This window comes from Montipora foliosa, chromosome 1 (genome assembly GCF_036669935.1).
Source record: "Montipora foliosa isolate CH-2021 chromosome 1, ASM3666993v2, whole genome shotgun sequence".
Classification (NCBI taxonomy): Eukaryota; Metazoa; Cnidaria; class Anthozoa; order Scleractinia; family Acroporidae; genus Montipora; species Montipora foliosa.
In genome coordinates this window covers 28,769,821-28,796,266 of record NC_090869.1, presented here as the reverse complement: position 1 = coordinate 28,796,266, position 26,446 = coordinate 28,769,821, and the positions used below count along the sequence as shown (strand labels likewise).

The 26,446-nt window shown below is 41.3% G+C and overlaps 1 protein-coding gene across 1 annotated transcript in view; it reads left to right on the top strand.

Moving 5' to 3' along the window:
• Positions 1-22,540, top strand: part of LOC137996077 (ribonucleoprotein PTB-binding 1-like) — a 27,797-nt gene extending 5,257 nt beyond the window's left edge. Inside the window, exons 4-14 of the mRNA XM_068841517.1 lie at positions 3,151-3,324; positions 3,757-3,942; positions 4,851-4,989; positions 6,352-6,494; positions 9,021-9,269; positions 11,564-11,902; positions 13,449-13,568; positions 14,047-14,278; positions 14,908-15,077; positions 16,266-16,463; positions 22,286-22,540. Of these exons, the coding sequence (XP_068697618.1) occupies positions 3,151-3,324; positions 3,757-3,942; positions 4,851-4,989; positions 6,352-6,494; positions 9,021-9,269; positions 11,564-11,902; positions 13,449-13,568; positions 14,047-14,278; positions 14,908-15,077; positions 16,266-16,463; positions 22,286-22,408 (2,073 nt within the window). The 3' untranslated portion in view covers positions 22,409-22,540. The remainder of the gene's footprint in view (positions 1-3,150; positions 3,325-3,756; positions 3,943-4,850; positions 4,990-6,351; positions 6,495-9,020; positions 9,270-11,563; positions 11,903-13,448; positions 13,569-14,046; positions 14,279-14,907; positions 15,078-16,265; positions 16,464-22,285) is intronic.
• Positions 22,541-26,446: the final 3,906 nt, after the last annotated feature.

Sequence of the window (26,446 nt, the reverse complement as noted above, 5' to 3'; positions counted from 1 at the left end):
AAGAAGAATCCAACGGCTTTATCAGGGACGAACAATTTCAGGCAATCGACCCTTGAACGGCACTCCGAATCTCAAGATCATCAAAGTGCAGTCGAAGCAAAACTTCTGCGCCGAACGATGAGGACCACAACAGAAAAAGTTGCTAGCAAAGCAGAAAAAGCAATCATTGCCGCCATGCGAACAGCGTATTTCACAACAAAATTAAACATTCCAATTTCTCACTATGGAGAGCTGATTAACTTCCTCAAATTTCAAGGTAAGCTGTTATTTTCTGGTTTTTGTAGTCAGGTGATTTCATTTTGTCAACATTTTCAATATGTCCAGCTTGAGGAGTTAAGTTCTTGGTGTTTGAGTTCCCACATGTTGCGTGACGTTATCTGAGCTGCTGACAATCGGCGGCGACGCTTTCGATCTGCCAATGATAATTTCAGTCGAAGTTGAGTTTCTTGCATGCTTTCCAACCAAATTTCAAGCCTTGGTTTGTTTATTTGTGAGCGAAATGACAGAGAACTCAACGGCGAAGTATGTAAAATTTTGGTTTCGTGCGATCCTGTGATTAATTCCGTGCGCACAACTGTGATCGTCTTGGTTGCTCATAACTTGGCTGTTTTGCAAATTATGCAACTTTTTCGGATTTAGTGTTATTTCAGTTAAAAATAACGTGTTTACATGAAGCTTGAATGTAATCAATCGCTTGATTATTAACATTCGCCTGATTATTAACATTCGCCATGGCGAAATCTTGGGCCGACGATGAACTGTGTATCGCTTGTATTTGGTTACTCTTTTCGTTCCTAAATTAAACGGCAAGCTTTGTGAAAATAAATAATGCTCTTTTACGGGAAATTGAGATTCAGTTCGGTTCTTTTTTAAGGCTGTGAAGATCTTGATCATTTATCGACTGGGGCCAACAGTTCATACAGCCCAGGGACGATGGCGTACGGATTCCTCGAGATGTTTTCTGATGTTATCGAAGAGGAGCTTTTGGGGAAGCTACATGACAGTCCATACATCTCGATTTTGATCGATGAATCAACTGACATAACAGTTTCGAAAAAACTGGTCATTTATGTTAAGCACATATTCGAGGGGAGGGATAAGACTTCATTTCTGTGCAATTTAGAAATATGTAATGGTACTGCAGCAGCAATTAAGGAGGCAATAGATAATTATTTTGAGAGAATCTGTGTTCCTTTGTCAAACATTGGTGGGTTTGGGTCAGATAGAGCGGCTGTCATGCTTGGGTCTAGGAATGGGGTGGCAACTAAGTTAAGGGAGGATAGCCCATTTATGCTTAATGTTCATTGTATTACGCATCGGCCCCTTGTTAGGGCCAACTATTGTGGCCTTTCAATGAGAGATTTATGGGCTGTAATTAGTTTTAAGTAATGATCAGTTCCCAGAGCTCATCAAGCTTGCTCAAATTGCCATCTTTAAGTTAGTTCCTGTGTCCACTGCAGACTGCGAGAGGGGATTTAGTTATCAAAATAGGACCAAGGTTAAGTCCAGGGCTAGACTTTCTGAGAAGACAGTGGACCAGTTGCTAAGAATCAACTTAAATGGAGTTGACTACAAGCATTTTGATTTCAATAAGGCCATCACTAAGTGGCGGACTTCAGAGAGGCATATTTTTTAAAATGTGATGAAACAAATCAGTTTCAGCATCTACAGTTGTAGTTACAAATGTATATTAATGCTAGAGAAAATGACCTAGTTGTAAAAAGATAAATCCTTGTAAATTTTTAGAAGAGTATTAAAAAGAATCTGTAGTAAGAATTTGCTTGTTTCTCAACCTGCGCAAGGGCCAGGGCCTCATTGAATATTAATTATTTTTGTTTAATATTAATTGGCTGGACCCCCAAAATTTTGCGATGGACCCCCAAATTTTTGAAGATGGGGTCCAGAGGACCCCCAAATTTGAAAACCTGGATACCTCTCTGATAAAGGCTCAGGAAATTATTTGATTTTGGACAAAACATGTCTGAAATTATTCCCTAATTTCACTCGTCACCATTTGATCACCCAAGCTAATTATTGGAGTGTAAGACAATTATTAAAGGAAAAATTATTATTTTGGACCAAGTCTTTATTGTGATGTTCAGTTGCCTTACCTGACATTGTACTTTTTTGGTTACAACTGGAGGCATTTAAATAAGAGCTTCATTTGGCAAAACTTAAGTGCTATTTCACTTAGCCCAACATGAGAAACTTGTGCTACAAAACCCAAACATTGAATCAGCCAAGCCTCTTGAAAAAAAGTGAAAGAATCTTGCTCCAAAGTGTAATACATTCTACGAGGTCTGGGGGAAAATTCCATCAGACCTTTCTCGAAGTGCCTGCCTAATCAGTGTTTGCCATCCATTCACACAGATTCCATAGATTTCTGCACCAATTCACTTTGATTCTTATCAAAAACCCTGTTCAATTTATTATATAGCAGTTGGTCTTGAATTTGAAGAAGCTGTAATCCACATGAAACATTGTTGCAGCAATTGTTACCAAAGAAAAGGCAATTATTTCTTATTCCATGATTTACATGTATGCCACGTTTAGTTTGAAAGCAAACCCCTCTCCAGTGGTAACATTCAATGTTGACTTCAAATGGCAACAAGACCCCAACATTGTCAGGGAAGCAGGGTTTAGGAGGGTGGGGGGATCGAAACGTGATTAGAACTGAACATCGGTAAGAAAAGTGTAAGTTGTGATGGAGACCATAGGTGCTATTCACTTCTTAAAATTTGGCAAAGATTAAATACTGAAATACAAAAAAGTAACTATCCATACAATCATTTTGCTCGCCACAAAGCTGCACTAGGACCCAGTTGTTCAAAAGCCGATTAACCGTAATCCCAGATTAAAAATTAACCAAGGGGTTTATTTCTCTACTGCTAAATGCTGTTCAACACTGATACTTGGCAAAACTTCACATTAGAAAAGAAGTCAATCTTGAAAAACAAAATAAGCAAAAGAAACTTTCACCAAAAAGTTGAAAAGATGAAACAAAAGTTTATGCTAATCCAGGATTAAGGTAATCGGCTTTTGAACAATCGGGCCCAGATTTTTAATGATCTCGATGTTAAGGTCCTTGAAAGATCAACAGCTGTATGTGGATTATCTAACATTTTTACACAGGTACTTCTTTTGCTGTAGGTTGCTCTTAACCAACATGGCATATCTCGAGGGTTTGCATTTGTTGATTATATGACAGCTGAGGAAGCTGAAAGAGGTCAGAAGGCACATAATGGAGCACTGCTCGTTAACTCTTATATTCGCGTAGCCTATGGAACTCCAGGACGAACAGGAGCAAGCATTCTGGGAGGCGGGGTATGATTATCAACAAACTTATTAGGTGTAGTTTGCACGCATGTCTAACTTTAGCCTGGCAATTCCTGTTTAATTGAACTGAAAATACATGTACATGTACAGGTGTATGGTAGATTATAATAAAATTTTGTGCTCCTCTTGCACATAGATCTTTGTTTAACTTGTAGAAAACTGATGACGTTACTGTCAAGAGTATTTCCAGACAGATTCTGTGATCACAACAACAACTGGGTTGAATTGCAACTAGCCAAATGGTGGCAGCATTTAAGTTGGATGTCTCAATGTTGTTAATGCATTTAAATATTTGTGTTATTTCTTTCTTTTCCTGTTTCTATGAGGTATAAAATTTTAAATCCAACTCAGAATTGATTTTGTTGTGTTTTTCCTGACGTAATGCAATGTGTGTGTTCTGACTTTCATCTGCTCCTTCAGGGAGGTCCAAGGGTCCCATTGGGTCCTTGGCCAAACGTTCCCACCCCTAATGAAGCTCAAGGTGTTGATTTGTCAGGTGTGAGAGCACCTCGCCCTCTTATGTCTCTGGGAACAGAGCATTCACAACAGATGCAGAAGGGTCAGTCACTGAAACAACCAATGCCACTTATGAGGCCTGGACAACCAGTAAGTAGTAAAAACTACATTGCTCATTTCAGGTTGGTTTCCTAGTACATCTAGGAGCCTCCTCAAAAAGAACAGTTTTTATGCTTGAAAGGTTGTGGTTGTTCTTTGTGGTGAAGTGCATTGTTTGTGTTGCAATGTGCTCACTTCTGATGAAGATCATGAGATTTGGTATGCATACTGCTAGTCTTCTTCAGGCAATAAGGTCGACTGGATAGGCATCACTTAGTCTTTATAAGACTTGATGCTCTGGTGTACATTGTAATAACATGGTTTGCGTTACATGCATGTCAAAGTGCTGCAGCTGTAACACAGCTATGTTCACTTTAAAACTGTGTCTCCTTTATAAGACATGATGCTCTGCTGTACATGTAATTACAATCATGGTTTGCATTACATGTATGTCAAAGTGCTACAGCTGTAACACATCTGTGTTCGCTTTAAAACTGTGTCTCCTTTATGCCTTTCCTTGTAAGAGTGACATGTGGATTTTACTCTGTTGAACACCAGATGATTTACGCGTGAATGGGGAAGCTCGTAGGGGCAAAAAAAAAATTTTGTTTACATTAAAAGAAAGACTAGTAACAGTCTTTAATAATGAACTCACTGACGATCATAGAGTAATGCAGTTGTCCCCAACCATTGGTAATTGCAATATTAATGCTGTAGGGCCATACTTTTCCATCTGTTAGGTACTAATTACTTAGATCTGTTGCTTATTTTTGTGATTGTACTTTCTTTCAAAACTAAGAGTAAAAGTCATTTGACAATGACTGCACGATCCAGGGTAAACGAGATCATCAATTTTCCTTTTGAAATGTGGTGTTTGTTGGTGGTTACTCTACTCAAACTAGCCGCTAACTTTAGGATTTCATTGAAACCCCTGTTGTAGCATGAGTTTGTTTTCATAGAGTCCAAGGCCCATGATGGGCAGCCGAATGCAAGGACCTGCTTTTGGTGGACCACATGCCACACAGATCAGTCAAGGGGTCGTCAGACCATTGCTCGGTAGGCCAGCAGTACCCAGGCCATTAATAAGACCATCCACTGGTAAATGCTATTTTGATATCATCTTAATAATGTATACTTCTCAACAGCACTCATGGCAGAAAGGAAGCATTATTGAATACTTATGATAGAGGATGTACAACAAAAGAGAATTGGATATGTGGGGCATTGTTTTATACGCTACATATAAAAGGAGAAAAGACAAACGCGAATCATAGGAATGGCACATTAATGGCTCCCACTTCTTTGACAAGATGTCTGATTTTGTTACTAATGGGTGAAAGTAGTATCTTTACCATAGGGATGTACGGCCCAGAGTACACTTTCATTGTAAATTTACTATATTTAATCCCCATGTGAGGACCATATACGTTAGACTAAGTGTGAGCAGGGCCAGAAAAGCTTCCCTGGTAGGAATAGGTTTTTTCACAACTAGTATTTAAGAGGATTTTTTGCATATGACTATCCTTTAGGCGCATATGCCTTGACCTTGAACCAAATAATTGTTTTCCTTTCTTAGTCCTTTATAGATTTAGCCAAACCTAAAAGCGAGCTCCAGTGTTATTTATTCTTACAATAAGTTGCCCTGGCTTGAGTCTGTGATACGATTGAACCCAGTACCTGGTCAGTGGTTAATAAGAAAAAAAAAAAGAACCAACCTTGGTAAGCTCAAAACTTGAGCCTGCGACATGGTCATGTGATACTGGTTTTGACAGGTGTCAATTGAGCATAAAAATGACCAATATCAAAGATTTACGCTGTAAACTAGCTGGAGTATGGCCACCTCAATGAGCTCTAAACTCGAGCCCTGTATATGGTCATGTGATACTGGTTACATTGGCATACGTGGAGGGGTGGACGTACGGTCTTATATACAGCTGTACGCTTTTGGCACACAGAGCTCTGCTATTATAATATATATCTTTTAAAGGCTGGTATACATACATGTACACTGTACATGTTCTTGTTTTTCATCTGGCTAAAAATGGTTGGTTCATTAGAATGAGGGCACTCAACTCACTGCAATGTGGCTGAGGATGAAGTCCCACATTCTACACCAGGTGTGGGTTGAGTTTGTTAGTTCTCTTTTCAAGAGCATTTTCTTCAATTACTCCAGTTTCCCCTCTCATCAAGAACAACCATTTTGATGAGATCTCATCTGCTTTTCATCAGAGTTTTCATCAACTAGGTTCTCCATTTAGAAGCAAACTTGATCTCGGCTATAAAACCTTGAAAATTTTATACAGGGATTATGATTATTTAACAGGAAAGTGTATCATGAAACCCAGCTTGAGTTCCTAAATAAAATGGCAGTTAAATTAATCAATCATATACATCGGTGCTTATGTAAATATTATGAGTAAAATATATACTTTCTCAACTGTATTTTTGCAATGAATTAAGGTCCAAGGGGCTTTGTTGGTATGGGTGTGGCAGCACCACTAATGGGTGCTAGGACCATGGCACCTCAGGGACCCATGCAGCCACGGCCATTAATGGACTTTGGAGAGCGGCCTGGAGCTCTGAATGCTCCAGACAAGATGCAGGTATGAATACCATGGTGGTTACAAAATTAAGGTCCACAGCTCAACCCCGTCTCAACACTTTCAAGAACCTGGATTTACCCTTCAGCACTGTAATAAAGTGTATCAGCCAACAGATAATAAACAAGATGCGGTTTACGTGGGATGCTGCTGTTTGTGTAATGTGAAGGTTTGTTGCAAATGTTACTGATCCCTGAAGCCGACTGAGTCACAAGGGACGTGGTAAAAGTGCTAAGTGTGATGAGAATCAGCAATTCCTTTGCGACTTCAAGCGTTTTCGTGAATCAGTCTTATTTGTATGTGCTCACATTAAATAAGGCAATTGGGAACTCTAACCATTCTTCGCTGTGCTATCACACTTGACCGACAAAAATCTATTTCAAAGGAGGCTTAGGTTGCTAGCGGTTAGAGCAGACTAAGATCACTTCAGGTATACTTCTTCTGTGAATTCAGTCTAAGAACGCAATAATTCATGATTTGAAGAAGCAATTCTGAAATAGTGACACAAAAGGCCTGATTTGGGTTCATGTTTACTACAGATTAAAATGCTGGAATCCAACTGATTGCTTCCAGCTGGATTTTGGAGAGGGGCGGTGGCCTCATGGTTAGTGTGCTCGCCTCCGGAGCGAGTGGTCCAGGTTTGGGGCCTGGCCTCACGGTACCTCTCTCCACCCAGGTGTTTAACTGGGTACCGGCAAATTTAATGCTGGGGTAACCCTGCGATGGACTAGCATCCCATCCAGGAGGGAGTCGAAATACTCCTAGTCACTTCATGCTACAGTAACCCAAGATAAGCGCCGGCCTGATGGGCCACTGGCTCGAAAACAGACTTACCTTATCTGGATTTTGAAATGTTCTTACATAAATGCAGCCCAAAATTTTTTCCAAAATTTGTCACTTCCATTCGCAGTATATTTTGTCTTTATATGTTTATATCTCACAAACAAACTTTATGGTAACCCCCATTTTTTTATTGCTGAAAATTGATTAGCAGGTTGAGTCTTTGGAATTCTGTGGAGACTATTTTAGAGCTACAGGTGTAATACGGCTCTGAATCTTCTCCAGAAAAAAAATCAGGCCATTAAGTTTCTTTTTGAGAAATAAGTTTTTAAAGACATGTAGGATGTTTTTAGATAGCTTTCCCATTGCTATGGTGACCTACATGTATTGTCATATTAAGAAGTGTGTCTTGTTAAGCAATATTAGTCATTGAGGTATTTTTAATTAGGGTACCTAACATTTCCATTACATAACAGTGAGAAAATGATCCGAGGTCCTACTTACCAGGGTTTTAGTTAGAGGCCGGAGATGGTACTTTGATGGCCCCCCCCCCCCCCCCCCCCCCCCACTAGGTAGCTTGTACCTTTGGTGCTCGCAAGGTGCGTTGTGTTACGAAAAAATGTCATGTCCAGTGCATTCAGAAATATGTGCGCTACCCCCCCCCCCCACTAGGTAGCTTGTACCTTTGGTGCTCGCAAGGTGCGTTGTGTTACGAAAAAATGTCATGTCCAGTGCATTCAGAAATATGTGCGCTACTTTACAAAACTGTGAAAAATGCTGCACTTATGTATCTGGACAATTTAAGCAATGGTCTCTCATAGACACCAGAAAACGTTAATTTTTATTGTGGTGGCTCCAACGGAATTTGAACCCATGACGTATGTGACGGCGATGCATTGCCGCTTAAATTGTCCAGATAAATGTGAGGATCATTTCTCTTTTTAGTCTCTAGCCCACAGATCAAATATATATACATTTTTTTCATTTATTGAGTCCTCACATGGGAACACATGAACCCAACAAATTGACCTGCTCCCAGCTGTGTTGTTTTATGGCTGAGTTGGCAGAGCAATGCACTGGCATTGCAGAGGTCATGGGTTTGAATTCCCTTGAGGCAACCTGAATTTTTCAGGTGTCTTTAAGAGTCAATTGCGTTAATTGTCCAGATACAAGTATATGTAAGTGCGAGGATGATTTCTCTCTTTGTTCACATAAAACAGTGTCAATGTTCCTAATGAGACAGTCTCTTGAAATAATAATAATATTTTTGAAACAGTTTGAGCCCCCTTAAGCCAAGGCCCCATCCACACATTTCATTTTGATTGAAAATGAATGCTTTTTTATCATTTCAATTAAAATGATTGGTTCTTAAAAGTCGACTTTATTGTTTGTCTGAGATACATTTACAGTAGTGGGCAGGGGGGCAGGCACTGTGGCAAGAGCTCTCGCTTCTCACCAGTGTGACCTGTGTTCGATTCCTGGATTCTTCATTGTAACTGCATTGTGTTTGTTAGTTCTCCACTCTTCGTGGAGCAGTTTCTCTGGATAGTTTCTGCTGTCTCCTGTCCTAAAAACCAACATTTGATTTTATTTCTATGTACAATGTTCCCAATTAGAACCCTGGTATTAGATGACATGATACATCAATAAAGTTTGTCATTATTACGTGTATACAGTTTTTGGATTCAACCTTGAAACACTTTTGCCATAGACGGCCAATGGAAATTGATACAGTTTGGTTTGTTTTAGGTTCCTCCAGTAGCCAAAGAACCCACACAGCAATTTACAGCACAGGACACCATTCCAGCCCTTATGGGTGATTCAGTACTCGGAGGAGGTTTGGCTCAGGCCACTGTGGACCCAGGAATGTTTGGCCAGCCTGTGCAACCCATAGCACCACAGCAACAAGAAGTGTTTTCGCCACCTGTGCAACAACAACAAGGAATGTTTGTACCTTCACAGCAACAGCTAGGAGCCAGGCCAGCTGTGCCACAAATGGTAGGCTATCAATCTGGCCCCAGCTGTTTATAAGGTGGATAACGCTGTCCACCAGATAAATCACTATCCATTGGATAGCGCAATTGGTTTCACTATGACTTATCCAATGGATAGTAATTTATCCGGTGGATAGCACAATCCATCGTTTGAACAACTGGACCCTGTTTTGCTCTCTATCAAGACGTTGTACATAATACTCCAGATGCTTACGGGCAGAGATCTACTACATGTAGCGTGGTATGATTTCTCTAACTTTTGATCATCATGTGCACGAAAAAAGACTTACCGAACACCAAAATGTCTTGACGGATGAACAACAATAATAATGATTAGGGTTAGGGTTAGGGTTAGTAATTATTATTATTTATGAAAAATGTCTTGGAATGTAAAGGCTCAGAGTAAAATCTGTTACTCAAAGTCTTACTCCCAGGGGTCATTGTTTTAATGGAGGGGATACAGATTTTGACTGCTTAACCCATTGACACCTCAAATTACCTAGGAAGCCTCCAGTTGATGAGTAAAATCATCTGGCGTTAGACAGACTAAAGTCTCGCGTCCAGGGGTTCATTAACTCACCTGCACTTTGTCTTCTTAAGTGGTTTTCAATTGAGTGGTGAAAGTAATTAGCAAATTGCTGTGGTTTATGATTACTTCACTGAGTGATTGGTTCAAAATTCTCGTGCCACTTTTTCAACCAATCAGAAGTGAAACCAAAACCAATTGAGGCTCGTGCTTGCACATTTTCCCGCACTTTGTGTCGGCTACGTGTAATTACTTTGAGTTTTGATTGGTTTACTGAAATGTATCCGTCCTTTTGATTTTGAAAACCGCTCTATGTAGCCCTAATAGTACATGATATTGTTTCGGTATCGTAAATCATTATAGTGCCATGGTAGTTATCTTAGGTAATTAGCCCCTCGAGAAGACATGTGGTTACTAGTGAAATACTAAACCCAGAAAGATTGAAGAAAATTAAAGGGAATTTAGAAACATTGGCTGACATGTTGATTATTTTCAAGTTCCCTTACAACTTTTTTTTCATTTCAAGATTAAGTGTGCACTCTGAATGTCTGACAGCTTTCTAAGACAAAAGTTCACTGAAGTTAAGCCCTGTCCAGTGGTGTTCGTATCTGGATGGGAGACCTCAAAATATACCACTTTGTGCTAGAAACAGTACCGAAAATTCTATTTTAATGCTGAAAAATGCAAACTAAGCAAGGTACAGATTTCGTTAGCCTGCGTTATGCAAAATAAATTGATACACAGTTTTTAGGAAGAGCAGAAGGAAGTTTTCCAGCAGTGTCGATCAAGAATAAAATATTTTGCCATCAGCAGCAAAACTTGTGACATGAAAACAACATAAATTTTGAACTGCGATTATAAATAGTTACCATGAGCAAAAAAACATTTTGGGAGATTTTTGCTGCATTCAATCTTTTCTATTGTACTTTCTGGCTGCACAAGTAAATCGCAAAATCAAAAGTGGCATAGAATTCAGTGGACGCCGTGATCAAGCTACCTGTACCTTGCGTATTTACTCATGAAACAAAGATACCTCTGTGTCAAAATGATGGCAAGACACTGGGTTTTTGTTTTTGTTAGTTTAATTTTTTTTTCTTTCAAGTGAAATAAAGTTTGACAAAGTTTGACAAGAAATGTCTGAAATTAAACACAAAGATCACAATCGCCTAACTCTTGAGGTTGACCATTGTTTCTGCAAAGTAAACAATCTACATTCCTAGACGAGGTTATTTATCACCAGGTAATTCCATCGTTTTGGAATTAGCAGCTGCTTTATTGGTCATCAGCTTCACAAATTCTTGCCGATTTTGGGGCTCACTTTGTTGAAGCTCAAGCATGCTTCCAACAGACCTGTTTATTTTCGTGATTTACGCACGCGCTGCAGGCCTATTGGCACCACGGACACAGTGCACTACCACAAAAAAGGTGCCTTCAAAAGTCGAATATCAGAAATGTGACACATTTTGCATGCATACATATTGTAATTTGTGACCAGCCTTTGTGTTGTGTTGAACTGTAGTTTAGACCTACTTAGCAAGAATAATTTCCCTATCACAAAACCCTCTTAGCAGAGTAAAGAACCAGCAAACTTGAAATATGGGTAAGGATAGTGCAGGAGTGGGAACCCACGAAACATTGGTGAAAGGATAATTGTTCTTACTTGTGGGCTCCCTTGTGTCCTCCCTTGAGTACATTGGGGTATCATTCAACAGAAAAGCACCCTAAAGTAAATAGGAACCATCCATCGTGTTGTAACAGACAGTACATTTTAGGTTCAGCCTCCTCCAACTGCACCAGTCCCACCATATGGTAGCGCTATGCCTGCCGTTCCTCAGACGCCAGCAGCTTCAGTAATTCCACAAGCTCAGGCATCTGTCCTCACACCAGCTCAGCCACAGTTTGCTAACAGTCAACTTCTGTATGCTGCAACACCTACTACGATGCCACTGCAGGGCATGGTCCCACAGGTGGTGCCAGCTGATCCCAGTCAGTACCAATCAGGGGTGTTGCAAACAAACCCAAGTGTGGCCACTCCTGCTGTTCCTGTAGCTGGTCAATCTGAACTGGGCAGCAGCTCTACTCCCTATGCAGTACCATCAATGCAAACAGTTGTAAGTATCAGAAAAATAATAAGCTTTCTGTTAACTCTGTTAAGATTTTTTTGTCCATATATTTATGCAGGTTTGTTAAAAGTAGCGGCCTACATGTACTGTTTGAAGTTTTAGCCAACCACTCCACTGCACAGCTGGTTAGCATATGCTACACCTATTTATTTTAATTTCAAGTAGGCTTTTTTCGGTATATTAAAATTCAGCTTGGAAGAGAGGTTTAGAGGACAAAGACAAAGGTAAGTGGATGATATGCAAATATTTTCCACATTCATTTCAATGTGTTCCTATTGTTTTTGTCCTCACTGCCTCACTGTCAAGCTGAATATTAGTTTTGATATTTCGAAAATGGCCAATTCACCGGCTGGTTTGGAAAACCAGCCATTTCCTTTGCTATTGTCCAACAACCCTGCTGTTCTTATTAGTTTTTTTGATGTTTGTCCCATTATTTGACAAAGTACCATTTTGTATTATTAACCGCCTTTCTCCATCATGAAATTTAAAACAAGTCTCTCTCAGACAATTTGCTTCTTGATCAAGTTCCCTTCTTCCTTTTTCTGAATTAAGTGCATTTCAAAACATCCCTGTCCATTTCTTACAAATTTTTAAAATTCTTGAGCTATATCTGCACAAAATTCATTGTTTCAATTAAATTAAATTTAGGTATTACTGTAAGGAAATGTTTATTGAAACTGGTCCTTCTTTAAAATTCCAATAATTCCTAGTATGGCAACATGCAACTCTCCTCAAAATAATAATCTGCCCCCCTCAATCAAGCAGTAGCCTTTGATCCAAATTTCAATTGGGTATTCTATCAAATTCAGCATTTCAAGTTGGGAAATTTTTTCTCTGTTTGGTCCTTGGCTGTAATGTTTTACTGTAAATCCTCTATTTGAGCCTCTTCTTTCAAATAAGCCACCCCCTAGTAAGCCCCCCCCCCCCAATAATCCCTCCCCCTTTTTAGAGTAAGTACTTTATTATGACTCGCCCCCCCCCCCCCTCCCCCTCTTTTTTTACTGCTCCCCTTCCCTCTTATTCGTCACAACTAGGAAAATTGATTAAAATGATTGCCTTTATTGGTATTAAAATTAGTAATCAGTCTAATCACCACTGTAGCCCTTCATGTCGACTGATCTAATATGGTTAATTCACGTGCTGGAAGTTCAGAGTGGTTTTTGGGTGCATGGCCTCCAACTTCGTCTTCTTGAGCTTTCCCACTTTCCCACTCGAAAAAGCAGTATGCCGCCCAGGAACCACCAGTCCATCCTTGAGAAACCATGTTCCCATGGGCGTTTTCTCTTAATTAAATAAGCCCTGTCCTCTCTATCAAGCCCCTTTCCCCTTGATTTGCGTTAGCTTGTTAATTTCAATTTACAGTGTCCCAGATTAGTGCTCTACAGCGCTAGAAGATTAGACACTTAAATAAAGTTCCTTTCCTTTCCTTTTTTCCTCAAATGTACTTGAAATAAATGCCTTGGGGGGGGGGGGGGGGGTGGGGGGGGCATATTATGTTATTTATGGTATCAAATGATAAGATTGTCTGTCTTAGGCCCAAGGAGACCCAGCTGGTACTGCAGCAGTGAGCTCTGGTTATGTCATGCTTCCTGCTAACTCAACTTATCAAAGTGGATATTATGCAGCACAGGAGACCCAGCTGTATCCTATGGCAGTAAGTTCATTTCTTTTTTAACACTCATTATGAGGGGAAAGGTGACACCACCTTCCTTGGTCACTGAGAGCATGGCTTCTTAGGTATGGTGATTTGCATTTGAGCAAAAACCAACTGGAAAAGAAAATGTGATGGAGCAATTTCGCATAACATGGACACAAGGAGACTTTGAGTAGGGTATCTTATTCATCAATTTGTTGAAATGAGATAAGCAAAAATCAGGAGTGATTGCATTATAATATCATTCCACCCATTGATTTCTACTGCAAATGTGCAGAAGACCTGCTAAAGCTCATCAGCTACATGTAATTTGTACATTCAGTACCTTGAAGGTTACAAACTGCTAAAAGAAAGGCTGCCTGCAGCAGTTGCTCAAGGTTAACTATATCTTAACATTTAGCCCTATCGAGTGAAAGACTGATATGACCTCCGTCCTTAACTGGTTGCATTGTGAAAATGCACCCTTCTTTGTTTATAGCAACCTCAGAGCACCGGAGCCAATCAAATATCAACACCGCAGCCTTCATTCCAGTTGCCATACCAGGCAGGCACTGTTGTACCGACTCAGCCAGTATCAGTATCCCAACCATCAGTTGTTGCCATGGCTACCCCGCAGGTGCCGCAATACCAGTGGAGTCAACCTGTAGCCCCTGTCATCGGTGCTGCACCAGTATCCACCCTGCAGATGACTCAAAATGCACCATTACAAGGTATCGTTTGTTTCAGTGCCCTCAAGCAAAATGTTTGAAGAATTTTCTCATCAAGGAACTTCTTTAGGATTAGTTGTTATTTTTATCTTGCCATGATACCACTCTGTCCCCCCCTCCTTAGTTTTGTCCTCTCAGAGGTTCGTAAAGGGAACCCCCACCCCGACTAATGAATCATTTCAAACCCAAAAAAATAATGTTTGCAGTAAAAGTTGTTCGCCAATTTTCTTCAAAAACGTATTTGTATAGACAAAAAGTGAATTTTAGAATCACTTATTTTCACTTTCAAATTTCTCCGGGCGCCACCATCTTGAATTGTGACGTTTTACGATTGTCCTTATTGTTGTTACACAGAGAGTACAATAGGGCAACCGTGACACTTCATGGTTATTCAAGATGGCGGCGCTGGGAAATTTGAAAACCGAAACAAGCGGTTATGAAATTGATTTATTTCGGATGCAAACGCTTTCATTGGAAAATGTTTGAACACTTTTGATTGTAAACATTATGTTCTGTGCTTTAAAGTTATTTCCTTGTTAAGTGGAGGTTCCCTTTAAGAGCTCCTTAAAAGTTGTTTGCAGTCTTGTGTCTGAACCCTGGCCATAATCACTCATAATCCGTGTGGTTTTAAGGTGGAGGTCAGCTGCATCAAGGGTCAGAGTTAACAGTGTCATCTCAACCAGTCGCTATGGTTATGTCTGCTAGTGGTCTATATGGGTACCAAGCAGCTCAGCAGTATCCTCTGCAGCAAGCAGCGACTCCAGTGACAGAGAATAACTTGGCTTATTATCAGCAACCTCAGGTCTGATATTGTTATTTATTTTATAGCACTTGAAGACATATTCTGGCCTTCTACACGTAATATTGATTACGATTTCAGAGAACAAGTAAATAAGTACCTTGTGAGTTCCCTACTTAAGTATCTTTCATTTAAGGTGCTCTTGTGCAATTTTTCGTCCAAATGGCCGTCTCGCAACACCATGGTGAAACAAGTTACCCAAAACGTTGGCCAATATAACGTACCTTGCAACGGCCAAAAACGTTGTGAGACAAGTTGCAGAAACTGTTGGAGAATATAGAATTTACTTCTACTTTCTGCAACACTTCTCGCGGTATCCGGATGTTTTGCGCGAAAGCCTGTTCGCCCGACGGCTATTCGCCCGAGTTGTTCGGAGGTGAATAGCAAAGGATATTCGGAGTCTGAGTGGCCAATCAGAGTGCGCCTTCAACACTATCCACTTTTTTTAGTATATACTATAATAAAAATTGAATTGAATTGAATTGAATTGAATTGAACTGAGTTCTGTGGGTCGAATTCCCACCGTGGTCACAGATTTTCCCCCTTCCTTACGCGGACCAATCTCCTGATAAAAGCCAACGCTGTGGTGGATTTCCTGCGATTTCTAGCATTGCAAGTTTGGCGGCTACCCACAGATACATCGAAGAATTGGCTAAGCGAGGCGATTAGTGACAGAACAGAAATAGAATGACATCATTCCAGCTTGTCAAATTTGAATGTAAATCAAATACAGACTAAGTAAATAAAAGACACCGCCGCGCGACTGACCAAGCCAGAAGGGCCGGGCTTGGGTACATGAGGTGCTGCTGTCCTGAGTTCCATTCTCACTGTGATCACAGATTTTTCTCACCGATTTTTCTTTCCTCACATGGGTCTCATTTCCATAACTGAGTATGCATGTAAAGAAGTACTACTACTCCTTGCATGGTGATTTGACTGGAATTATGGCCACCTTTCAATTACAATCAATACAAACGGCTGACTGAATCAAAGAACTTTGGTTTAGTGTATTGATATACATGTCAGATAAAGAAATAACATACAAACGAGAACACAGAAGTACGCTTACAGGAGATGAAAACAGGCCAAAAGCCCCAGTTGACTTCAGCCCCTACTATTTTGGGGAAAAAAGACAGAACAGAAGAAGAATGTTGAGAAAGTAGTCTTTGGGCTCTTTGACCTTTGTTTCAGGTTCAGCAGTCATCCTCACAGCAGCAGACAGGACCTTACTCTGTGAAGACAGAGACAAGCACTGGAGCAACGCAGAAAGCTTACCCATCAATGACCTCTCCAACAGGCAATGAAAATTCTGTGTTTTCCAATACCAGTGTGATTCCCCAGCATTCTGCCCCACCAGTAGTCTACAGCAATCCACAACCAACACAGCTGGTGAGTAAATAAGGCTACGTTAGCCTTCATTTATTAAATGAAATGTTGACAATTGAAACCATTGGGAACTTGGAAAAATCAGAGCCCCCAGATGGGATTCGAATTGCCAACATTTCATTTAATATGTGTACATCGTTCTCACATTCGTGGTTGGTTGACCGCATCTCAGATGGCTTTAAGGTGAAAGCGCGATGCATTATGAGCTATGCTGTCAGTCGTTGTTCGATTCTGTAGCTGCTTGATGCAGCTCGAGTCAAAGACCCACATTTCACTCTTGCTCACCATAGTCTCCAGTAGCTCAGTGGTTAGAGCATCCGACAAGATCATTGAGGGTCGTGGGTTCAAATCCCATCTGGGGCTCGGAGTTTTCCGAGTTCCCATGTAATTGGTTCAATTGCCAACATTTTATTTCATATGTGTATATCATTCTCACATTGGCTCACTTAGCCTTCATTGCTGTGGAATCACTGACAATGCCTTGCGGATCAACTGGCCTGTGGAAGATGCGTTTTTATGTGTGTTCAGATCTATTCTGCATTTACCAGAAGTTAATAGAAAAACAAGAAACGAAAAAGACTACAAATCCTGGAGAATATTGGATATGGCCTAAGAGTAACGCCATAACCCACTTTAATGAGGGACCAATTAAAAAAGGAGCATAGCTACAGCAAGGTTAAATAAACTAAAGCTACGTGTAAGCGTACCAGGGTGGCCAGAAAAAACCTGCCCCCAAAAACCCCTTAGGAAAAAAGGGTACAGGAAATCTGGGACGGGCCAGGCACAACTCACGTCCCCCGCCAGGACTGTAAATAAATTACTCAAAAATTACAAAACCAGCAAAAGCGAAAATCTAATTCTGAATAAACAATCGCCAGTGAATACTAGAAAATACAAAATAAGACAATGAAAAACGAACAACAGAAACAATTAAATTGATTAGCGGATTCGCACCTCCAACCAGCATGGATATCTAACAAAACATCAGCTTTTTGCTACAAGCCGGATGGGACGCCGCACCAGAGTTCATACTGTGCGTACCGTACTTAGAAACTTTCCTAACAAGTGGCTTAATATGCTACTTAAATTCCACCCTTAAAGAGGTCATAGAAACGCCCAAACTAGAATGAAAATGCTCCTTAGACTTGGCTTTCATAATTTTACGAACTAATGGGAACGCAGAGGAAGACTGCGGCAAAAGCTTAACCAACCGCTCGGTCACAGCCACAGGACAAGTAACCTTGCCAGATCTAGCGAGAACAGCAGTGTGGCCTTCCGTGTGCTGATCGTTTTTCATGACACTCAACAAAGAATCGGTTAATAAGGCCGCTTCAAGCCAAATCTGGGAACTTAGGATATCTGAAAGAAAAGAAAAAAAATATCGTGAAAATCAAACAACTTCTGCGCCAAAGACCAAATAAACTCGAAGCACGCCAAATAAGGCTCTAACTATTCTAACTCAGGCTCAAAATACGCCAATTCAGTCCCAACATATGCCAAATCAGGCCAAAAAATGTGCCAAATCAGGCTCAAAATATGCCAAGTCAGGCTCAAAACATGCCAATTCAAGCCCAAAATACGCCAAATCAGCGGATTTGCACCTCCAAACAGCATGGACATCTAACAAATCACCAGATAGTTTCCTACAAGCCGGATCTATGCCCGTCGTTTTCGCGCTGAGGCACGTAAACTGACTTACGAACACAAAATATAGAGACATCACGAAAGTGCTATATGCTTAATCTCGTCAACGCGAAAAAAGCCATCAAAGCCACCTAAAAAGGGTGAACAAAAAACGAAGATCGGAAAGCGAAGAGCTAGCGGCAAAATGCGCTGCAATCGCCTGCACAGTGTTACCGACAGCGGCTCCTTAGGCTGAAGTGGGCACGCAAGCATTCTTTTGGATCCTTCGAAAGTAAACCTTACTCAGAGGGATGGCTAACAGGACAAGCCTCGATACCAGCCATTGCGTGGCCCCACCTAATAGCATAAACGGCAGATTCTATAGAAGATACACCAGTGTTATTCTCAGACGAACTTTCAGCTAATTCACAAATAAATAATGCAATATGCAAAGGTTTTCCTGGATTAACGAAGACACCAATCTTCGACAAAGCCCACTTGTGCTACCGCAGCCAGCCAGATTTGTACTTCAGCACCGTGGACGGAGCCTTAGCATCCAATTGCAGATCAATGAGGCCTGGAATCAAGTCACTCAACGAAGAATTGGTCAATGAGGCCGTTTCAAGCCAAATCCCGGAACTCAGGACATCTGAAAGAAAAGAAACAATATTGCGAAAATCAATCAGCTACTGCGCCAATGACCAAAAATACCGATACAGGCACAAACCACGACGAGACCAAATAAACTCGAAGCACGACAAAACAGGCTCAAAATGTGCCAATTCGGGAGAAAAATGTGCCAAATCAGGCTCAAAATATGCCAATTCAGGCTCAAAGTATGCCAATTCAGGCCCAAAATACGCCAAATCAGGCTCGAAATTAAACACTATCCGTAACACGACCAAAAACTTACCCAAAATCCACACGCAAAGCTAACATTCTGAATTTTGGGCAACTGCGAAAAACGGAAGGGTGAGACTTATAGATCTGCATCTGACCTCGGCCTTCCAAAATGAGATCGTGTTTGGCAGGAAGCACAAAAGCCTCCCTGACGAACGACTCAAACCGTGAAGGTCCATCACAATAAAAGAGGCCAAAAGAAGGCCGACGGCCATTCCGGAATAATCAAAATCCCACGACCGGAACAAGCCGTGAGAACTCGAACGGCGTTCACGACGAGACCCACCGGAGGGCAAACCCTGTTAATCCTGGACCAAAGCATCAACACCGGTGCAACCAGGAGAAGCAAACTTGGAGTTGAAACGCGGAAGCAGAGAGTTATAATAGGAGGCAAAACGGTCGATCGCTTGGGGACCCCATTTGGTATCAACCAGTCGAAACACGGTTGATTAACCCGTCGATCATCCTTGTCAACGAACTGGCTTAAATGATCGGCCCTCCCGTTGAGCGACCTGGGAATCCACTGCGCTACAAGGCAATACCATGAGAAAAACAAAACAAAAGATGCTCAGAGCCAGAGAAGACGGACCTGAGAGCTACCAACAGAAACTATTCTGGCGGCACTAAGATTGTGATTAAAATTTTTTACCTTCTTGGGCTATAGGTGCTCAACAACAAAAAAAAAAAAAAAAAAAAAAAGAAGCAAAACATGATCAACGGCTTCACTTCGCGAAAAGTAGAACTTTTGACCCAAATCGTCGATCGTCGACCGCTGGCCACAGAGCCGTCGAGGAAGGCGGATAACCCTTCGAAGGCTGCGTCGCTCGCGTCGGAAAAAACAACAGTGGACGAATCACGTGGAGGCCGAATGGAGTAAACACTAAACGATTCAATGTAATTAAACCAAAACTTCAATTCCTCTAGCAGAGCGGGAGGGAAGCGAAAAGTGTGATCCCAAGCCGACCTAGACTCTATAGCTAAGTACATCTGCCTAGTCAGAAGACGGGAAATAGGCCCAACCGCCAAGGAAACCGAAATAATGGAACTGGCGATCCTGGCTAATTCACGGTAGGACGATGAATTGATTTGAATGGCGAAAGCTAAAGCTTGCAAACTTTCTTCTTAGGAATCCGAAACGTCATAGAAAAGGCGTCGATCACAAAACCTAGCCACTTGCCCACTTGCATCGGAACTCAGCACGACTTTCCCTCATTAACAAGGAGACCGGAAGAGTCAAGATCCTTTCGCTGAGCAAAATCTGCTGCGACGTCTGATGTCCTATCGGCCTGACTGCCGTCGTCGAGATAAACAAAAGATTTATGCCCCATAAATCGCCAGCGATTAACTAATGGACGCGACAATTAGCGAAACAAAAACACGCACTGCTGAGACCGAAGGGTAAAACCGTGAAAGTGGAATACTTAAGTCCGCCGCTTAAGGGTCAAGCAAAACCTATAGATACTTCTAGTCTTCCGGAAAAATATCAACATGGTGGTATCCAGATTTGAGGTCCCAGGTAAAGAACCAATGCCCTTCCTGACGAAGCTGAGAGAGCGAGCGAAGGTCCTCGTACTCAAACTAAAACGAACGAGACGGCAATAATCGTACCTAAGATCGATCACCTAGCGAAGCTTCTTGTCCTCCGCAACCGTCAAAGGGTTAACGCAAAAAGGAGACTACCATGCTCCACGATAAGGCCATTGTCCAAAAGCTCAGAAATAGTACGAAGAACAAAGTCGGGATGCCTAAGAGCCGACGAATACACAGGGCTGGATAACTGACAAAAGGAAGTCGATAGCCATAGGAAAAGGTATCGAGAGTAAACTGAGGAGCGTCTAAGGTGGATGCCCAAAAACTAACGGAGGAATTTAAACGGCCTTTAACTCCTGAACAAACAATGCCGAAACAAAAATCATCCGAAAAACCGATGGACAGCAAAATCACACTCAGTGAAGAGTGAAAGTCCTCTCCTGTATCTAGTCGGGCACGGCGCGGGTTGGTCTCTGAAGAATCGGACGACTTTAAGCAAAAACACTAAAGGGGCCGAACTCCCCGCACTATAAAGAAATCAAAACAAAAAATATATATATATAATCAAACTGATAGCTGGCAAGGGCCAAACAATAAATTAAGCAAAAACGAAACTGTAGGTAGTAGGCGTACACAGACCCGAAGGATGAATACGAATGAACAAGACACTTATATAACCATATGCAAAATACTTAACACCGCTTAAATACCGGGACACAAACAGACACCATAATGCACCTAATTAACCGTATAAGATCGTGCAGAAAACAAATATCTGCTAAACTGCGTACCGCAGATATTTTTGCATTCCTGAAAACGAAGAAGCCGTAGGTAGGCTGGAATGTGGTCAAAAGAGATGGCGTTTGGGGGGAGGGGGGAAGCAGGCTCTTTTTGTCCTTCTTCCTCGTTCCCCTTTTTTGTCGTCCAGCTTTCGCTCTGTTATTTCCTGGAACATTTAAGCCAGTGCGACCCAGTGGTTAGGGCTCTTTCCTTGAGATCCGGAGATCCCGGGTTCAACACCCGTAAATTCGTTGGTCTTCTAGACAAGTGAGGAATCTGTGAAGCGATGTGCGTATTTATCAATGCTACAAGAGTCTGGTGTCATTAATTACCAATTTCCTGTATACTGCTTAGTCAGAAATGTCGAGAAATAGCACTGTTGCGATTGCTGTGAAGGGCATTGTTAAAGTGATGGCTTAGCGGTTTTTAACTCTGAAACCAGGGTTCAACCTCAGGTCATATGTGGGCTGAGTTTCAGTCGATCTCAATCTGACAACAAGGATTTTTCTCCGGGTACTCCGGTTTTCCTCCCTTATCCAAATCGACTCTCAGTCAATTACGTCATGCGGCTGAAAACAGATGCCCTCGATGAGGATACCCTGTGTTATCCTTCCCTTTCGTTGAAGTCAATGAATAAAGATGGTATCTTTTGGGGGCGCAGTGGTAAAAGCACTCGCCTCCCACCAATGTGGCCCGGGTTCGATTCCCAGATCCGGCGTGATATGTGGGTTGAGTTTGTTGGTTCTCTACTCTGCACCGAGAGGTTTTCTCCGGGTACTCCGGTTTCCCCTCTCCTGAAAAACCAATGTTTGACTTCATTTGCGTTAATTGTTAATTTCAGTTTACAGTGTCCCCAATTAGTGGTCCAGCGCTAGAACGACTAGACACTTAAATAAAGTTCCTTTCTTTTCCTTCCCCCAAACATGAATAGATTTATTTATCGATAATGACCCGGGCATAATTAATAATAAGAATCTGCATATTGCATTAAGGTGGCGTCAGGGGGATCCCCTCTTGTGAATCAAAAGAGGACTGCAGATGGGGACACTTCAGCATACGGACAACAAGGAGCGACTGCCAGCTACTACGAGGCAAACAAACGACTGCGATTCTAGTAATCAGCAGATATGGAGTGGTGACGTGAATGATTTTCATTTGGCCATGGACCATGTAGTTTATACTCATGTAAAGTTTTAATAATTATCATGATTAGAACCCAATCAAATCTTATTCTTTTTTCTACATAAGGAAGCAAAAAACAACGATTAGAACGAACGACGTTTGGGTCATTATCAAGTTTAGAGATGATAAAACTATCTGTAGGTCGTGGAAGATTTAAATGGTAGATAATTTATGTAATATCACGATAATAGAAAAGAATATTTCAATGATAGATGATGTAAGCAATGTCACGCAATGAATTGCTGCTATACTAATTCGAAAGTTGTCACCTCTCGATGTCCGATCGGATTCTATGCGAGCAACATATTGCGTGACATTGCATAAATGATCTGTCATTTAATTTAAATCTTCCGCGAGCTATTAGTGACAATTACTTGTATCATCTCTACACTCGATAATAGAGAGATTTCGCATCACGTCAAGGGAAACATCAGGGTTAAAGGGGCTATATCACGTTATTTAAAGGTGTTCATTTGTTGATAACATTTATCGTCACATCACAAACAAGATGATTCTGAGCAAAAACGATCTTTATCCGGGAGATTTACCATAAACTTGAAAAACGTCGGGCTGACTTTTTTCAAGGTTACCCAAATGCAATCCGTTTCAATCTTGTGCATTTGTATCCATCCATGCTTCTCTTTCCTTTTCCATTTATTTTCTTTTATGGTTAACAGTTATGTGTGGTTATTGCAATGTTTTATTCTACTTTTTGGGCATTTTGGGTGTCATGAGATTACATCATTTTCTTGACATAGCCCCTTTAAATTAGTGTTTCGCCAAAAATCCAATTTCTTGTTTCGTTCATTCTTGCCTGTTACCTTCGGATATCTAGAAATTTCTCAAACGAGAAAGACAATTAGGAATAAGGGAACTTTCTTGGTTATATGGCAAAAAGTTTCGTGTCAACACAATTTTAAATCTCTATAACGGCGTCGTAACGTTCGTTTTTATCATTGGTTATTTTTATTGCTTCTTTATGTGTTACCAAACCTATACTTATATTATAATTGCTTTTTTAACTTTAAAAAATTGTTGTCTCAAGATAAATCACTGATAAAGTGGAGAGGCGGGCCATTAATGACTCATCCACTAATGCGCCAAATGGGTGTATCGGCGACGGAGTCGGAGCGTTAAGCAACGACGGCGTCGTCGAGAACTAGAACGCTACAACTCATCAGGTTTAATCAACAATAACAATGCTTCTGCACACCCCGCATGTGCGTTTTACAGTTTGGCATATTTCTTTGCCGTTCTCTCGTGCAGACAACCCCAACATGTTTTTTTTTCCGAATACGGCTTGCGTCCACACGTATGCGGCGAATTCGGTTGCCGTATCCGGAAAAAAAAAATTGAATTCGGTCTCCAGAGTGGGTATTTCTGAATACAATGGGAAGTCGAATACGCTGACGTAACACTGACGTAACACTATCGGATCCAGTCTTTCCCGGGTGAGATAAATAAACATGGCCTATCGAAAGGTCAGTTTTGCGCATGCTCAACGAGCAAAATCTTTCTCAAAAGCACTGGGCACTAGAGTGTATCCGGATATTTGTGGACGGTGAAAACGATTCGAAAATGATTGGAAAACGCGACGTGTGGACACAGATATTTTTAAATCCAAAATAAAAATTAGGGCAACACAAATTTGCGGATACGTGTGGACGGGGCATAAATTTCATGTATCTGGAGGATGTGAGAAGCCGACACTAAAGATGTCCACAAATGAAAGCCATAGACCTTTTTAGCTTGTACGGTTTGTTATCCCCTTTCAGACCGTGTGATGTTCTCAAGGGAATTTTCCTTATACACGTGCATAAGAACTGAGCCACAGAGTAACAGCACGTGATCTGAAGTGGGAAAACAAAACCTATACAGTGTTTTCACTCACGCGATCAGTAACCTTGTTTTTCCACCGCCGAAACAAAAGAAAACGTTTGCATGATAATGGAGCTCGATTCCCGGAAGATTAGTTGGGGACACCAACATGGCCGCCGTGGCGTCACATGAAAACACTCTATAAGCTAAAAAGGTCTATTAGATGCAACGTCACGAACTGTCCCCTTGCCCGACGTCAACATTACTCGGGTGTAAGAATGAAGACAATTAACGCCACAGCAGTGTCCACTGAACTAACCATAAAAAGCTGCATTTCCCCCGGGCCAATATAACAATGACCCTGACAGTTTCCTTATTCGATTAAAAATAGAAGAGTAACCAGGTTTTGCAGTCCTGTAAAAAAGCGTTCTCTGGTTAAATTTTTTTAAATATAAAAACGTAAGCTTTCGGCTTCCAGACTAAAGCCTTCAAAAACTAGACCTCACAAGACTTTACAGCAAGAATTCCCATCCCCCAAGATTAGGCCTCCTATTGAACTTCAAACCAATGTGGTGTATAAAATCCCTTGCGCCGATTGTTCCTGGAGCTACGTTGGTGAGACTGGAAGGTGTTTTTCAACGAGGAAAAAGAAACATATTCGTAATGTAAAACCATGTAAAACTGGCTCTAATCTTGCAGCTCACGCTTGGCGTAACAATCACTCTATTGATTTCAACAATGCCAGAGTAATTGACAAGGGAAACTTCCGAATCCGAAAAACTTTGGGGTCTTGGCACACCGCTAACATTAATGAAGCCGACAATAACTCCAAGCCTTTGTCAAAACAATGCTCTATTCTTTTAGATTAGCGCATTTTTCCCTTTTACCGTTTTAACAATTTTTTCACACTTCCATTTTGTATATATTTCCATCTCGCGCATTTACATGTTAGTTTTTGAAGGCTTTAGTCTGGAAGCCGAAAGTTTACGTTTTTATATATATATAAATTAACCAGAGAACGTTTTTTTACATCAATAAGTTTCCTTATTGTTGGGAAAAGGGAGCAAATGCCTACGCTTAACGGGACACTTCGTGATCTATATCAAAATTAGTCGCGCATTTAGCTACCTCCATTTCTGGACCTAAGTGGATGCTATTCCAATTGTATTCTTGGAGAGCCAGTACGCACTTTCCAAACCAGAAATGAGTACAACAACACGAAATGAATTTTCAGTTGACTTTCCCGACGCCGTTGTCGTCATCCCTCGGATTTGTCCAGAATTACGTAAGTAGATGCATCCCTTGCTCCCAGTCTCCCCAACTTCAACATCACTCGTTTCTCGAAAAACAGTCATGTAACGTCACAGAGTTTCCCCCAAATGTTGCTCCTCAAGTAAAGGATAAACAGCTGCATTTACCCTAAGGTAATTAACCTTTGCCTTATTAGGGAGCTTAAGCACGCGCGTTTTTGAGACGCGGACGGCAAATAGTTCACTTCCGGTTGAGCGCGTGCTTGAGCTCCCTATTGTTGGAAACAGGTAGCAAAGGCTTAGACTTACTTATAAAGGGACACTTCGGGTTGGATGTGTATCTAATTACGCGCTTTTCTTGTCAAGTGTCGTCCTTACCTTAAACCATAATATGCTCAAACTCCCTAACACGCAGATTAAAGCTTCACAATCTTGTTGAAATCAAACACTGAAATCGTTAGTAGTTCTCCCACTCCATCTAGGGAAAAATGCGATTTCCAGTTGTTGTTCGTGATTTCCGTAACAACTATGTTCTTCAGACTTCGCTTGCAACTCCTGCTCCGTCCCTAGCGAAAACCAGATTTTAAGAGCACCCCCTCCCCTCCCATTTAATCCCTTTGTTCCATGTTCCCCCTTCTGCTTATTGTCTGTCTCCTTTTACCGTTACTAGCTCAAAATACCCAAGACAAGAGGGCGTGGTCGGTAGGGGAGGGAATGAAGAGATGGTAAAATTCATTTGGACCACAAACTGAAAAGACAGAAGAGAGATTTGGCACTGCGTCCACGTGAAACGTGAAACGGGAAACAGGAAACGGGAAACTGTTGGCCAGCTGCGTGCATAACAGCAAGAAAGTCATTTATTGTAAGCCGCCTGTCTCTGTTGAAAAATTATTGCTCGATATC